At 39.0% G+C, this 14,632-nt stretch overlaps 1 protein-coding gene across 1 annotated transcript in view; it reads right to left on the bottom strand.

Moving 5' to 3' along the window:
• LOC126210374 (double-strand break repair protein MRE11) overlaps positions 1-11,962 on the bottom strand; it is a 157,597-nt gene extending 145,635 nt beyond the window's left edge. Inside the window, exons 1-3 of the mRNA XM_049939603.1 lie at positions 11,794-11,962; positions 11,538-11,700; positions 11,320-11,459 (exon numbers count right to left, since the gene is read on the bottom strand). Of these exons, the coding sequence (XP_049795560.1) occupies positions 11,320-11,459; positions 11,538-11,700; positions 11,794-11,869 (379 nt within the window). The 5' untranslated portion in view covers positions 11,870-11,962. The remainder of the gene's footprint in view (positions 1-11,319; positions 11,460-11,537; positions 11,701-11,793) is intronic.
• Between the last annotated feature and the right edge of the window lie 2,670 nt (positions 11,963-14,632).

Raw genomic sequence — 14,632 nt, 5'->3', positions numbered from 1 at the left:
TCCTTTGGTTCCATCAGATTCACCTGGTCCTACTCCAAATCCCATGCCACTTTCCTTGATGTTGACCTCCACCTGTCCAATGGCCAACTCCACACGTCCGTCCACATCAAACCCACCAACAAGCAACAGTACCTCCATTATGACAGCTGCCACCCATTCCACATCAAACGGTCTCTTCCCTACAGCCTAGGTCTTCATGGCAAACGAATCTGCTCCAGTCCGGAATCCCTGAAACATTACACCAACAACCTGACAACAGCTTTCGCATCCCGCAACTACCCTCCCGGCCTGGTACAGAAGCAAATAACCAGAGCCACTTCCTCATCCCCTCAAACCCAGAATCCCCCACAGAAGAACCACAAAAGTGCCCCACTTGTGACAGGATACTTTCCGGGACTGGACCAGACTCTGAATGTGGCTCTCCAGCAGGGATACGACTTCCTCAAATCCTGCCCTGAAATGAGATCCATCCTTCATGAAATCCTCCCCACTCCGCCAAGAGTGTCTTTCCGCCGTCCACCTAACCTTCGTAACCTGTTAGTTCATCCCTATGAAATCCCCAAACCACCTTCCCTACCCTCTGGCTCCTATCCTTGTAACCGCCCCCGGTGCAAAACCTGTCCCATGCACCCTCCCACCACCACCTACTCCAGTCCTGTAACCCGGAAGGTGTACACGATCAAAGGCAGAGCCACGTGTGAAAGCACCCACGTGATTTACCAACTGACCTGCCTACAATGTGATGCATTCTATGTGGGAATGACCAGCAACAAACTGTCCATTCGCACGAATGGACACAGGCAGACAGTGTTTGTTGGTAATGAGGATCACCCTGTGGCTAAACACGCCTTGGTGCACAGCCAGCACATCTTGGCACAGTGTTACACCGTCCGGGTTATCTGGATACTTCCCACCAACACCAACCAATCCGAACTCCGGAGATGGGAACTTGCCCTTCAGTATATCCGCCAGGCCTCAATCTCCGCTAATTTCAAGTTGCCGCCACTCATACCTCACCTCTGTCTCAACAACTTCTTTGCCTCTACTCTTCCACCTCGACTGACATCTCTGCCCAAACTCTTTGTCTTTAAATATGTCTGCTTGTGTCTGTATGTGTGGATGGATATGTGTGTGTGTGCGAGTGTATACCTGTCCTTTTTTCCCCCTAAGGTAAGTCTTTCCGCTCCCGGGATTGGAATGACTCCTTACCCTCTCCCTTAAAACCCACATCCTTTCATCTTTCCCTCTCCTTCCCTCTTTCCTGACGAAGCAACCGTTGGTTGCGAAAGCTAGAATTTTGTGTGTGTGTTTGTGTTTTTTTGTGTGTCTATCGACCTGCCAGCGCTTTTGTTTGGTAAGTCTCATCATCTTTCTTTTTAGATATATTTTTTCCACGTGGAATGTTTCCCTCTGTTATATATATATATATATATATATATATATATATATATATATATATATATATATATATATATATATATATATATATATATATATATACAAATTGTATTTATACTACATGTGTCCAGTACTTTGCAACCTCCTTGGAGTGGCTTGCAGGAGATCAATCTTCGTGCAGTATGTAGAGCACAAATATGTACACACATATATATACAAATTGTATTTATATTACATGTGCCCAGTACTTTGCAACCTCCTTGGAGTGGCTTGCAGGAGATCAATCTTCGTGCAGTATGTAGAGCACAAAAGGCACTGGAGCATGTGGCTTGTGGTTTGTTCTTGTCCACAATCACAGGACATATCTTCTGTTATGAAGCGCCATCTCTTCAGGTTGTATCTGGATCATCCAACTCCTGATCGTAATCTGTTTAGAGATTTCCACACCAGCCAGCTCTCGTTGTGTCCAGATGGTAGTTCTTCGGCTTCTGGCGTCTGCAGGTGAGGCGTCGACTTCTTCCATAACTCCAGCCTTGTCTTCTCTGGTGAAATGGTGAGCTTCTCAACTGTTCTCAGGAAGCTCTTTCGCGATCTCTGACGTTGCTGTGGTGGATTATGTCCGTGCAGTGGATGGGAACTGTCCTGTTCCACTTTCAGTCTCTCCTTGTTGGCAGTCACTGTTCTGCGTATCCATGGTGGCACTATTCCAGCCAGGAAGTAGAGCTTATCAGTTGGGGTAGGTCTTAAGCAACCTGTAGGTTTCATTGAGAGCAATGTCTACTTGTCTGGCATGAGATGACCTGTACCAGACTGGAGAAGCATATTCAGCAGTAGAAAAGCACAGTGCCATTGCAGAACAGTGAATAGTTTGTGGATGTGATCCCCACTAGTTTGCGAATTAGGTTGTTTCAAGCGGAGATTTTCCGTTTGGTGTTCTTGCAGCGAGTTTTGAATGTGAGTTCTATCGAGAGTGACTCCCAAGTATTTAGGTGCGTGATGATGCTGGAGTTGGATGCCTGACCATGCAATATGTAGCTCACGATTAGCTTCCCTGTTCCTTAAATGAGAGGCACACACTTGTGTCCTCGAAGGGTTTGGTCTGGTTTGGTTCTGATTGTAGTAGCTTGACAGTGTTCTAAGTGCTGTTGTCAGGTTTCTTTCCACTCTTTCAAAGCATGAGCTCTGTGTCGCAAGGGCTAGGTCATCTGCATATAAGAATCTCCTTGTGCCTGGGGTCAATGGCTGGTCATTGGTATAAATGTTGAAGAGAAATGGAGCCAAGACGCTTCCCCAAGGTAGACCATTTTTCTGCGCTCTCCAGTGACTGCGTTATCCTTGAAATTAAAAAAACCCTGCAGTTTTGGAGGAGGGTGCTGAGTAGTCTAATGAGGTGGGCATTCTTGATCATACTGTATAATTTTGCATGGAGTAACCGATGATGGACGGTATACGCTACTGTGAGATCCACGAAGACCACGCCTATTACTTGACAGGTTTCAAAGCCATCCTCTATAAACTGAGTGAGATTCAAAAGTTGCCCTGCGCAGCTTCTGTTTGGTCAAAATCCTGCTTGTTCAGGTATGAGAAGAGGGTCTATTATTGGTAGGATTCTATTTAGAATCATATGTTCGAACAGTTTATAAAGTTGACTCAAAAGCCTAACTGGTCTGAAATTCTTGGGATGATTTGCTTCCTTTCCAGGTGTCAGAAGAGCTATCACCCTTCTCTTTCGCCAGATCTTTGGTATTTGGCACTGGTTCATGCAGTTGTTGAAAAGCTGCAGGACCCACTTTCTTGTTTCTGGGCCGAAATTCTTGATTTGCTCCATACACGTGTAATCTAGACCGGATGCTTTACCAGTTTTGCTCTCCTTAATAGCCTTGTTTAATTCGTATATCTCGAATGGGAGAGTCAGATCTCTCGTTTGTTCTTGGGCCTCTTGCTGTACTTTCAGAACTTTGATTCTTCCCATTCATGAGCAGTTGGTGTGCTATCTGATCTGCAGTAATGTTGCAGTGTGCTGTGGATCTAGTTGGGTCATTATTGAGGCGTCTCAATAATCTCCACGCTTTATGACTGTTTCTGATGAGATCAAGTTCTTCCATTGTTTTAACCCAAGAATTCCTTTTGGATTCTTTCAGAGATGCAATAAGTTTATTCCCAGCCGATAGCGTTGTCTCACCAAACGGATCTTCTTCGAATAATACCTTATACTCTGTAAATTGAGCACCGAGTTCTGAGGTTACACCAGGAATGTATGATGTTCAACAACCCCAAGGAATTGCAATTCTGGAGCACCTCTTTACAGCCCTCACAAAAGTATCATACGAGTCAGGTGAAGGTTCAATATTGGGAACTGCAGATTCCAGCGTCTCTGTAAACTTTGGCCAGTTGGCTTTCCTGAAGTTAAACCTCCTACTGAACGGAACTGTCTGTGGTCTAACCGCTGTGAAAATTTCGCACATGATCGGTCTGTGCTGTGTATTTGGAATAGGGTTGCAGACAGTTTTTATGCACTGTTGTGAGATGCTCTCGCTGCAAAATATATCGGGGTTGTATCTGCTTTTCCATCTGCCACTGTTGAAAGATGCAGGTTGCTTAAGGTCATGTAAAAGGCTCAGATGACTGCCTTCCATCCATTCTTGTAATGCTGTACCATTCTCATCATCGTACTCATAGCCCCACGTGGTGCTGTGACAGTTGAAGTCACCAGTCACTATTTGTGTGTGTGTTGACTATAAAAGTTATTAGGTAGATTGATTTTGAGGTCAACATCTGGGGGTTTGTATACGGATGTGACTGTACAGCCTTTGGTTTCCAAAGTTAAGATTTCAATATCATTTGCTTCAGTAAAGGCTGATGATATTATCTGTATATCTGGTTGGACAAATATAACACTTCCGTATTTTGGGTGGGGTCTTTCCGTAGCCGGTCGCATTCCGTTTATTTTTGGTCTACGCATTTCACAGTTTCTGTGGGCCTCCTGTATGCAGAGTACATCGCACTTGGTTTGTCTGCACAGCTCTTGTAACAGTTCTTTTGGTGTTTATATACCTTCTATATTCATCGATATGATGGTCAACTGTGGTCCTGAAAAGGACCAAGATGATGATTCTGGTGTGAAAGGATCAGCCGCATGAGAAACCTGACGCCCAGGGTACGCCCGACTGCAAGTCTTATCTTGGTCGGAAATCATTGCAATCTTCGTGGAGGCTCCTTTCATGTACCCCAGAGGACACATGTAGAAGGTAGTTGGGTCTATGATCAGAGGTCACTCACCTATTTTTTTCATACAGGGCAATACAGCTGCCACTATATGTCATTTTATGCAACCTGCAATGTTATATCTGGCTTTCAAAAACCAAGTGTGAGATTTTCATACTCTCTCACTCACTACACGCCAAATACTAGTCCTATGGAAATAATGACCAGGACCCTTTTGCAGGAAATTTAATGTAGTTAAAGCTTGTACTGGGATACATTTTCACTAGATGCCATATTCTTCCAGTTATTCAAGAAAAAACATACAAAAGCGACCTTCAAATGCACCCCCAATGGTCAGGATTTCTTTAATGGCAATCTGCTACAAAAAGATCGTGTTCATTATTTTCTGTTGTACTGACAGCCTGCATGTAGCAAGCAAGAGAACATGAAAATCTTGTGTCATTTTTGAAAGCCAGATATAACATTGTGGAAAGAACATCGATGGGAATAACCAGGTGTTATGACCGCATACATCAGTATTTCAAGTAATACACTTTGACTCATCAAATGGTTAGAAAGGTAAATCAAAAAGGTGCTACCAACTCTGCACAAGACCTTAGTATACTGCAACAGTTATTGCTCTTCAGATATGTACTAATACCTCTGATCTCTGTTAATATGATTTGACAAAAGTTATGTCTAGTAGCCGAGTATGGAGTGGCTGTTCAAGTAACTTTAAAGGACATGCTTTTGATGTTTCATTTGTGGTCCCCACGTGTTCAGTTACTGTTAGGGAAAGTTCTTTGAATGTAGCAGCCAATGATTTGAATTAAATATTATCTGGTTAGCTCCTAAGGTCATTGGAGTCTAATATATTTTGTAGCAGTGCTTCCACATCTCTTGATCACAGAACTCTCCATTAAACATAAACATTACTCATCCTGGCACTATATGCAATAATGCCAGATGATAGCTATCACTTCCCTTTGCTCCCATTGCCTTTGTACCTCATTCATTGTAAATAAAAATTTATTTCATATTGTGGCAAGACCATTTTTTAGGAAAGAATTAAATACTTTATCTATTTTGTATCCTTGGTGAACTTCTTACACTAGTTCACTCTGAGAATTCTGTCTGAATAGTGTAACAGGCTCAGCATCTGAGATCCTCCGAAATTTTACAACTTCCTTGCTTAGTTGTTCTGACTGATCAGCATACTTTATTGCAGCCGCTTGACCATCATGAAGATGGATTAAGGAAATGAAAACCTATGTTTACAGCATTTGCAGACTTAGAGAAAGCCTTATACAATGTTGAATAGAATACACTCAAACTTACGAAGGTAGCAAAAACAACATACAGGCAGCAAAAGGTTGTTTACAGCTAGTACAAAAACCAGACTGCAGTTATAAGAGATGAAGGACGTGAAGTGGAAACAGTAGTTCAGAAGGGAGTGAGACAGGGTTGTAGCCTATCACAGATGTTATTTAATCTGTACACTGAGCAAGCAGTAAAGGGAATGAAAAAATGGAAAATAAACTAAAAGTTCAGAGAAAACAAATAAAAGCTTTGAGGTATGTTGATGACTTGGTAATTCTGACGGAGACAGTTAATGATTTGGAAGAGCACTTTAACAGAATAGGCAGTGTCTGAAAGGAGTACACGAGATTAACAACAAAAGCAGAAAAAAAAATGGAATGTAGTCACATTCAATCAGGAGATGCTGAGGGAATTAGATTTGGAAATGAAACACTAAAAATAGTCTACGAGTTTTGCTATTTGGACAGTAAAATAAATAATGATGGCTAAGGCACAGAGGATATAGAATGTACATTGGCAATGAAAAAATATGTTTCTAAAGAAGAGAAATTTGTTAACATCAAATACAATTTAAGTGGTGGTGTTTCTGAAGGTATTTGTTTGGAGTGTCGCCCCTTATGAAAGCGAAACATGGACAATAAGCAGTTCAGACAACAGAATAGAAGCTTTTGAAATATGGCACTACACAGAAGAATGCAGAAGATGAATACAGTAAGCAGGTTCAAATGGATGTAGGTTCCAGTGATTATCCTGAGATGAAGGGGCTTGCACAGGATAGTCTAGCATGGAAAGCTGCATCAAACCAGTCTCTGAACTGAAGACGACGATAACAACAATTGCTGTGTCACTATGTGCTATTATTCCTGTTGGGAATGTTACTGTGGAGGTCAAGCCTACCCTTAGGAAACTCTACGCACACTCAATACGAACTGTTGGATTGAAATCAGTACTGAAATCTCCATGCACAATCCTGTAATTTCTATTAAGTCCTACTAGTACTGTCTATTTGCTTACTTGAGTTTAAAACATTTTTGTGCTGCATCTGCAGACTGTCAGAAATACTATCTACTTTGTTTCCAGGACTGGGCAATAAGAAAATGTCAGATTCTACACGTCTGTTTTGAACCGCAATGCCATCAAGATCCTCAAGAAAAACCGAACAAAACACAAATGGAATCTAATATCTCATGTGATGTGTATAGCTCAATGGAAACAACTATGACAGACACCTCCCCCCACCACTACATACAAGCACACACACAACCAACAAAAACAACTAAACAACAACAGAAGGACCTATCAAAAATTTCAATGGACCCATATAGCTCAAATGAAGAAAACGACAACAAGAGCCCAAACTAGCAGAACTATTATCAAAACCCAACGAGACCAAAGTAACTGTAACATACTTCATGATACCTATCACTATTAAATAAGAATATGAACTTCAGTTACCAATACAAACCACAAAGACAATAAAAAAACTACACAAACAAATACAGAACTGTGTTGCAACCCTACATTTGTCACACACAGCACAGAACTCAAAGTCCTTTTCAGTGTAATATCTATTTAGAACCTTCGCCTGGGATTTTATACCACTTTGCAGATGTATCGTATACAGTGCATCTGTATGACTATCTTTATAATTTTCAATTTCCTGTAATCATATGAGTAGGTCTAGTTCATTTCTCCCATTCAAAAAGCTTCTTAAGTCCACATATAGCCTTTGTGCTCCCCTAGTTGCCCCCCTTTTTTCCCAACTGTCTACAGTTATTCAGGTCGCTTTCCCTCCAGGGATCCCATTTGAGTTCCTGAAGCATCTCAACACTTACATGTTGTTCGAACCTACTGGTAATAAATCTAGCACTCCACCTCTGAATCATTTCGGAGTCTTCCTTCAGTCTGACGTGGTATGGATCCCAAACACTATAACAGTACTTAAGGATAGGTCACTCCAGTGCCCCATATGCAGTTTCCTTTACAGGTGAACCACTCTTTCCTAAAATTCTCCCAAAAAAGCAAAGTCAACCATTCGCCTTCCCTACTACAGTTCTCACATGCACGTTCCATCTCATATCACTTTGCAACATTGGGCATAGATATTTGAACAATCTGACAGTGTCAAGCAGATCACTAGCAATACCGTATCCGGACATTACTTTATTGAGGGCTAGCTTCCATTCATCACACCAACTGGAAATTTTGTCCAAGTCGTCTTGTATCTACCTACAGTCACCCAATTTTGACACCTTAACGTACACCACGACATTATCAGCAAACAACCACAGACTGCTGTCCACTCTATCCACCAAATCATTTACGAATATAGATAACAGCAGAAGTTCTCGAGGTATAGACAATATCCCTGATTACATGTTACAAAATGTGCAACAGTACTAAGTCTCACACTCATCTCTGCAACTCTTCATTGTTTAGTGGTATTTTCCCCAGGAAAATAAAAATGGGTAAGATAAAACCTCTTTTCAAGAAGGGAGAGAACACAAATGAAAGGGACTACAGGCCAATATGTCTGCTGTCTGGTTTTACTAAAATACTGGAAAAAGTTTTTTTTTTATTTTTTATAAAGACTGATTTCATTCATAAAACAAAATAATTTTGTATCAAATACCCAACATGGGTTTAGAAAATTAAAATCAACAGAAATTCCAATTTCTTTATGAAGCCTTAACTTTAATAGTCCTGAAAAAACACGCATCAGCAATATTTCTGGACCGAGCGAGGTGGCGCAGTGGCTAGCGCACTGGACTCTGCATTCAAGAGGATGACAGTTCAAACCAGTGTCTGGCCACTCTGATTTTCCGTGACTTCCCTAAATCACTTCAGGCAAATGGCAGGATGCTTCCTCTAAAAGTGCATGACCGACTTCCTTCCTCATGCTTCCCTAATCCGATGGGACCGATTACCTCGCTGTTTTGTTCCCTCCCCCAAATCAACCAACAACTTACTACTTCAAACAGAAAGAAAACATTATGTACACCTAGCAATCTAAAAGAAAAGAAATAAAGTATTGTGTGCCTCAAGGTTCTATCTTGATTATCAATGACCAAAATCATATAGTGATTCCCAAAAATATATAAAACTTGCATGACAAGTGTATTGATAAAAGGCAAAACTGCTACTGAACTACAACTTGAAGTAAAAAATTGCACCACACACATTACACAATGGTTCACCATAAACAAACTTATTTGTAACAGAGAAAACTGTTGCAATGCAGCTTTATACCAAACACAAACAGCCACTAACCCCAACCATAAGCCTATTTAATAAAAAATTAGAAACTGTAAATTCAACAAAATTTCTAGGTTTAAGGATCCAGGACACCTGGAGGTGGGGCATACACATCAAATACATCAGCAAGAAGCTTAGCACAGTATGCTATGGCATAAAAATATTTGCTACATGTACAACAAAAGAAACACAGAAAAAACACTAAAAAATGCTCAAGCAGAAACACTGCTGAGATGTGGGATAATTTTTTGGGTAAATTCGCCAATCAGCAAAAGCTATTTTGTAGGACAGAAGGAAACTGCAAATGCCACACCCAGAAATTCTTACAAACCCATTTTTAAAACACTCCAGATACTCCCACTACCATGTCTGTCCATTCCTGAGATAATTACATATATAAAGAAAATTTCAGAAACTAAACCCACTTAGTATATGCAAATCAAGCAGTACACGACACCAGGGAAAATAAAAAATCAAACTTTCACAGAAAACATGCACGCAAAACTCTGACAAAATGGACCACTGCAAACTGGCAAAAAACTTTTTCTATATATTACATTGCAAATTAATATTTAACATAAATTTAAATTATTTCCTTTGGTAAATGAATATTTGTTGACACAAACTTAAGTATTTTCCTTTTTTTGTATTATGTATCTGAAACTGCTTTTGTTATCTATTGTACTATCTACTAGGTTTTAATATTATATTAGTGTATTATATTTCAGTGATTTACTATACTTTATCATATGATTAAATTATTTGTGTTAGTGGATCAATGTTGCTGTTATGTAAGATTTACTTAAAATTGTGCAATAGTGTACAATGCAAGCTATATCCCATATAAAATATTTGATGAATGGATACTTACCAAATAAATAAACAAACATCTTATATTTATTCACTGAATAATATGTGCATCATGCAATCAGATTTTGACAGGACCATAGGAAATTCATACTTTAAAAGAGAAGCAGGGCAAGGAGACTCCATACCAGTAAAACAATTTTTCAGCAGTTTTTGGGGAATTTTCCAGATCTCTAAACTGTGAAAATGAAGAATCAATATGGGTCATGGGAACATGTCTGAACCACCTTTGTTTTAGGTCCTGTATTGTAGCCTACAGTTTCACACTGGGTGCGGATAATCTATAATTAAAGGAAGTTGTGTGAGAGCTGAAAATCAGTTATGAGATAAACCACGTATAACCAACACATTACAAAGGAAATTATATAACTTATTTTTTTAATGTATAAACTAATTATGTATTTGTTTCTGTACTTTGAACACTTGGCAAGAATGATCAGGTGGACAGCTACAAAACTAAATAAAGGGGTAAAAATGTCATGGAGCGATTTTTGTAAACTAAATAATGAGTAAAATATATGTAGTGAATCCTGTTTGTATATTTAGCACCTTATGTACAATATATGTTTGTAATATGCATCATACTAGAATTGTCTCTGTCCAGCACACAGTTTCAATCTGTCAGGAAGTTTCATGCATCATACTACTCGAAGACTTTAGGTATTCTGAATTTAACTTGTAGCTTTAGTTTCAGTAAAGAAACATTCATTAAATATGGCACACATGGCAACATCAGTGTATGCTACAGATCATTCTGTCACTCTATGATTCCTTGGGGAGAGGGGCACTACCACACACTAGGCATATGGGATTTTAAAAAGCAAGCTTCTGGAGTGCCCAAAAAGAATTATTATTGAAATTACAAACAAGTGGGAGGTGGGCAAAGTAGGTGACAACAGAAAACATGCTGCTACACAGTGCACGTCCAACACTGAAGAGCATAATGTATGGAACAATCTAGAGGTGGTCTTTATCCAGATGTGAATGTCAAATGTCTAACGACAGTGATTTGGTAAGTTTATAATTGTGTACTAACTGCACTAATGTTAAAGAAAATATCTCCGAAATTGTTGCTACCTTTAACTAAGATTCTTCTCACCAGCACTAGATTTAAAAAAAAAAAAAAAAATAAAAAAAATAAAAAAAAGTCATTATGTCATTCACAAGAGGGATGGAGGGAGGAGGGGGGGGGAGGGAGGGTTAATTTTATTTTGCAACGTCAATAATTTAGACATATTTAAATATTATAGCAATCAACAAAGAATTCAGCATTACCACTTGGATCATCATGGTTTCCGTGAATTGAGAACACTGGCATCGATATGTTTAAATTCTCATCTTCATAATTTACTACAGGATTATCACAGTGCCGGAAATTCTCTGAAGGATCACTTAGGAATTCGACAGGCACAGGTCTGTAAAACAAAACAGTAGCGAGTGGCAATTTCTTCCACTGTTACACACAACACACATTGTTTAGCACTAGTACTTACCTATCACCCATGCAATATCTACGTAACAACGACAAACATCGGTAAAGACAACGTTGAGACGGTTTGTTGTCATGAAATAAATCTCCTCCCAATAATATGAAGTCGACTTCTTTCTTCGCAGCTGTGCTCAGAATCTCTTCGAACGTTATGAAACTGTCTTCACCTGGAGAAACGAATAGAATCACAATAAAAACAGAGAAAGCTCTTGATACAGTTTCTTACCTCTGTTTATGTCCTACTACATTACGTTTCTTACCTCTAATAGGGTCAGACTCATTATATCCCAGATGAATATCAGAAGCTACCATAATATTAAAAGTGTCGTCTTTCATTTTGGGAGTGATTAATGTTTAACACCTGTCATACAACTTCCACACTGATTTTCAATCCCTGCAACACCCGCGAAATTTTTGTTTCACTTGTAGTCCTGCCAACATTAAGCGATTAAAAATATTAGACATTAAGATATGTTGTGTTTTACCTCTAAATTAGCAATCGAGTTTGTTACAAATTAATACCTTTGGAAATGATCAAGTTTATATGGTTTCTGTATAATATTCACATGAGTTTAAACTTGACAACAAACAAGTTACTGACACAGAAGGTTGTAGATATCACTTACAAACTAATCACTAGAAGCAACTTCAGGTTCACTAGGTATTTTGGTCGTTACCCAATTTAGTGTGAATAATTCCGATAAAATGAAACACTAAAATGCGAATGTAATCAGAAAATTCGAACTAGAAGTATCAGCACTAACATCTTAAATGAAAACGGTGTAATATCATACAGGAATGAATTACACAAATAATCTGGAAAGGTTGTTAAAAAAATGGACCGATACAAATCATCAAATTTGTTTACGGCTCAAATTATTTAACGAAGCAACTTCTTACGTCGTAAAAACTTTATCTTTAGACAACAAAGGCAATACAAAAACACTTGACAACAGTGCACACATACAGGGCTACTGAAGTTGTTCTGTACGATGAATGGAGGTAATTATTTTATACCTCCATAGTACAGTGTTGGCATCCTTGTTCATATGAAGTGCTACTTCTGGTGTGTTCCGTTACCTCCAAGGTTATGCATTCTTTGATCTTATTAACCACTCTTCATAAACTTGCAAAAAATAGATTGTGGTGTGTTTTAAGCGTCTTTTCAACGTTTATTAAAAATGGTTAAAATATCCAAGAACCTTCAGCAATGGAGGTGACAGAAAATGGAAAAATGTATCAAATAAACACGGTTCGAACAGGTCTTGAGGACCCAGAGGTACCGACCGACCGCTGTGTCATTCTCAGGTCTTAGGCATCACCTGATACTGATACAGAAGGGCATGTGGTCAGCACACCGCTCTCCCAGCCACGGTCAGTTTTTGTCATCGGTGGCGCTACTTCTCAATCAAGTACCCCATCGACTGGTCTCACAAGGGCTGAGTGCAACACGCTTGCCAACAGCACTCAGCAAACCCGGACAGCGACGCATCCAAGTGCTGGGCGATCGAGATAGCGCTTATCCGCTTAACTTCGATTATCTAACGGAAGCCGGTATTACCACTGTGGCAACGTCGTTGACGATGAAAGATGGAACACACCACAAAAAGACAGCCATTTTGTATGAAGAAAGATGACCACAACACAAACCAACAATGTACAGAACAACATTAATATCAATGATACTTTTGTCAAATGTTTTTATATTGTCATTGTTGCCTGAAGATGAGATTTATACCTCAGAATATCTTGCTTCATTAAATAATTTACCCCACAAAAGATCCAGTGAAAACACTGGAAGTAAAGCAACGATGCTCAGGCAATTGCTGAAAACCCTTTTCATATTTTTGAAACAATCATAGTTGATTAAGATTCAGTATGGTTTTAAAATGCAAATAACGGCTGAAGTAAACAGTTATCAGATCAGAAACTAGTGGCTGGAACATAATAAAGAGAATTGAGTAGTATGTTAGAATGAGCAAGTGCGCTTGAAAAAAGATATGCAACATAGCCCTATATTACAGAAAAAGTTATATTTCGCGTAGATGAAGTATCATTGGCTATGAAATGTTCGTTTGTATGCAGTATGTTGCACTATGTATGTCTTTTTGAATGCAGAGGAAGGTTATCACCAACACAGAATATGAAAATATCAAGGCCAAATTAAGGTACATAAAGAAAGTAAGCAGATGAAACACCAAAAATCGTCAATATAGATGTTGAAAATGAAAGTTTTAGCTCCAAAACACGTTGTAATGAAGCATAAAAATTATGATGAAGACTTAGTATTCTGGAAATAAAAATCTTGTCATGGGAAAACCAGAAATATTGTCATGGTGGTATATTCTGTGATATTGGGCCTTTGTTATGCAAAATTCTACAGGAAAAACTAAAAGTTTTAGCGTCTGTGGCATCCCTCTTGCAAAGATATATTATTATCTTCATAACAGAAATTACTAGGTCATACTGACAGAGTGGGCCGCAGGAATTAATGTAAACTCAGATTATAGGAACATAACATGTGGGGCCCTGCAAAGTCCAGTATTGGTCAGCTCTGCTGTTGAGCTACATAAATAATCTTCCATATGCTTTAAAGGACAATTCAACAACAGCAATGTTTGCTGATGACACAAAAATACTAACCAAGGTCTGAAACTAAACTTTGGTAGACAAAGTTAAAGATGTAGGTGGACAAGCCTAAAGCTTATTCACAGCTATCATTTTGCCAGTTAATGTTGTATACCAATGAACAGGCACACAGAATTAATAGTAGGCCTCAACTCAGACTTTTTTTGCAATTGATGTTATTTGTAATGAATTATGTAACGTTTCAATTTCACAAACTTCTTGTGCCTCCCACTAAAATATTAGTTTCATAACATTAATTTGTCGAGTTATGGGAGAAAGACGACAAGTTCGAAAAATTAATTTTTTAATAATTTTGAAAATAATCTATTTTAGTTAATCAGCAAATAATGTCCAAGTCACCACTGAGCTTCATATTCCAGGTAGACTGATGAAAATGCAGTGAAGATGTGAGGCAACAGTGTAAGAGGCATGACATGCACGACTCACCTTTGTCACGAAAAACAGGAAGCC

This window comes from Schistocerca nitens, chromosome 10 (assembly GCF_023898315.1).
Source record: "Schistocerca nitens isolate TAMUIC-IGC-003100 chromosome 10, iqSchNite1.1, whole genome shotgun sequence".
Taxonomy (NCBI): Eukaryota; Metazoa; Arthropoda; class Insecta; order Orthoptera; family Acrididae; genus Schistocerca; species Schistocerca nitens.
This window is presented reverse-complemented; position numbering and strand designations above follow the sequence as displayed.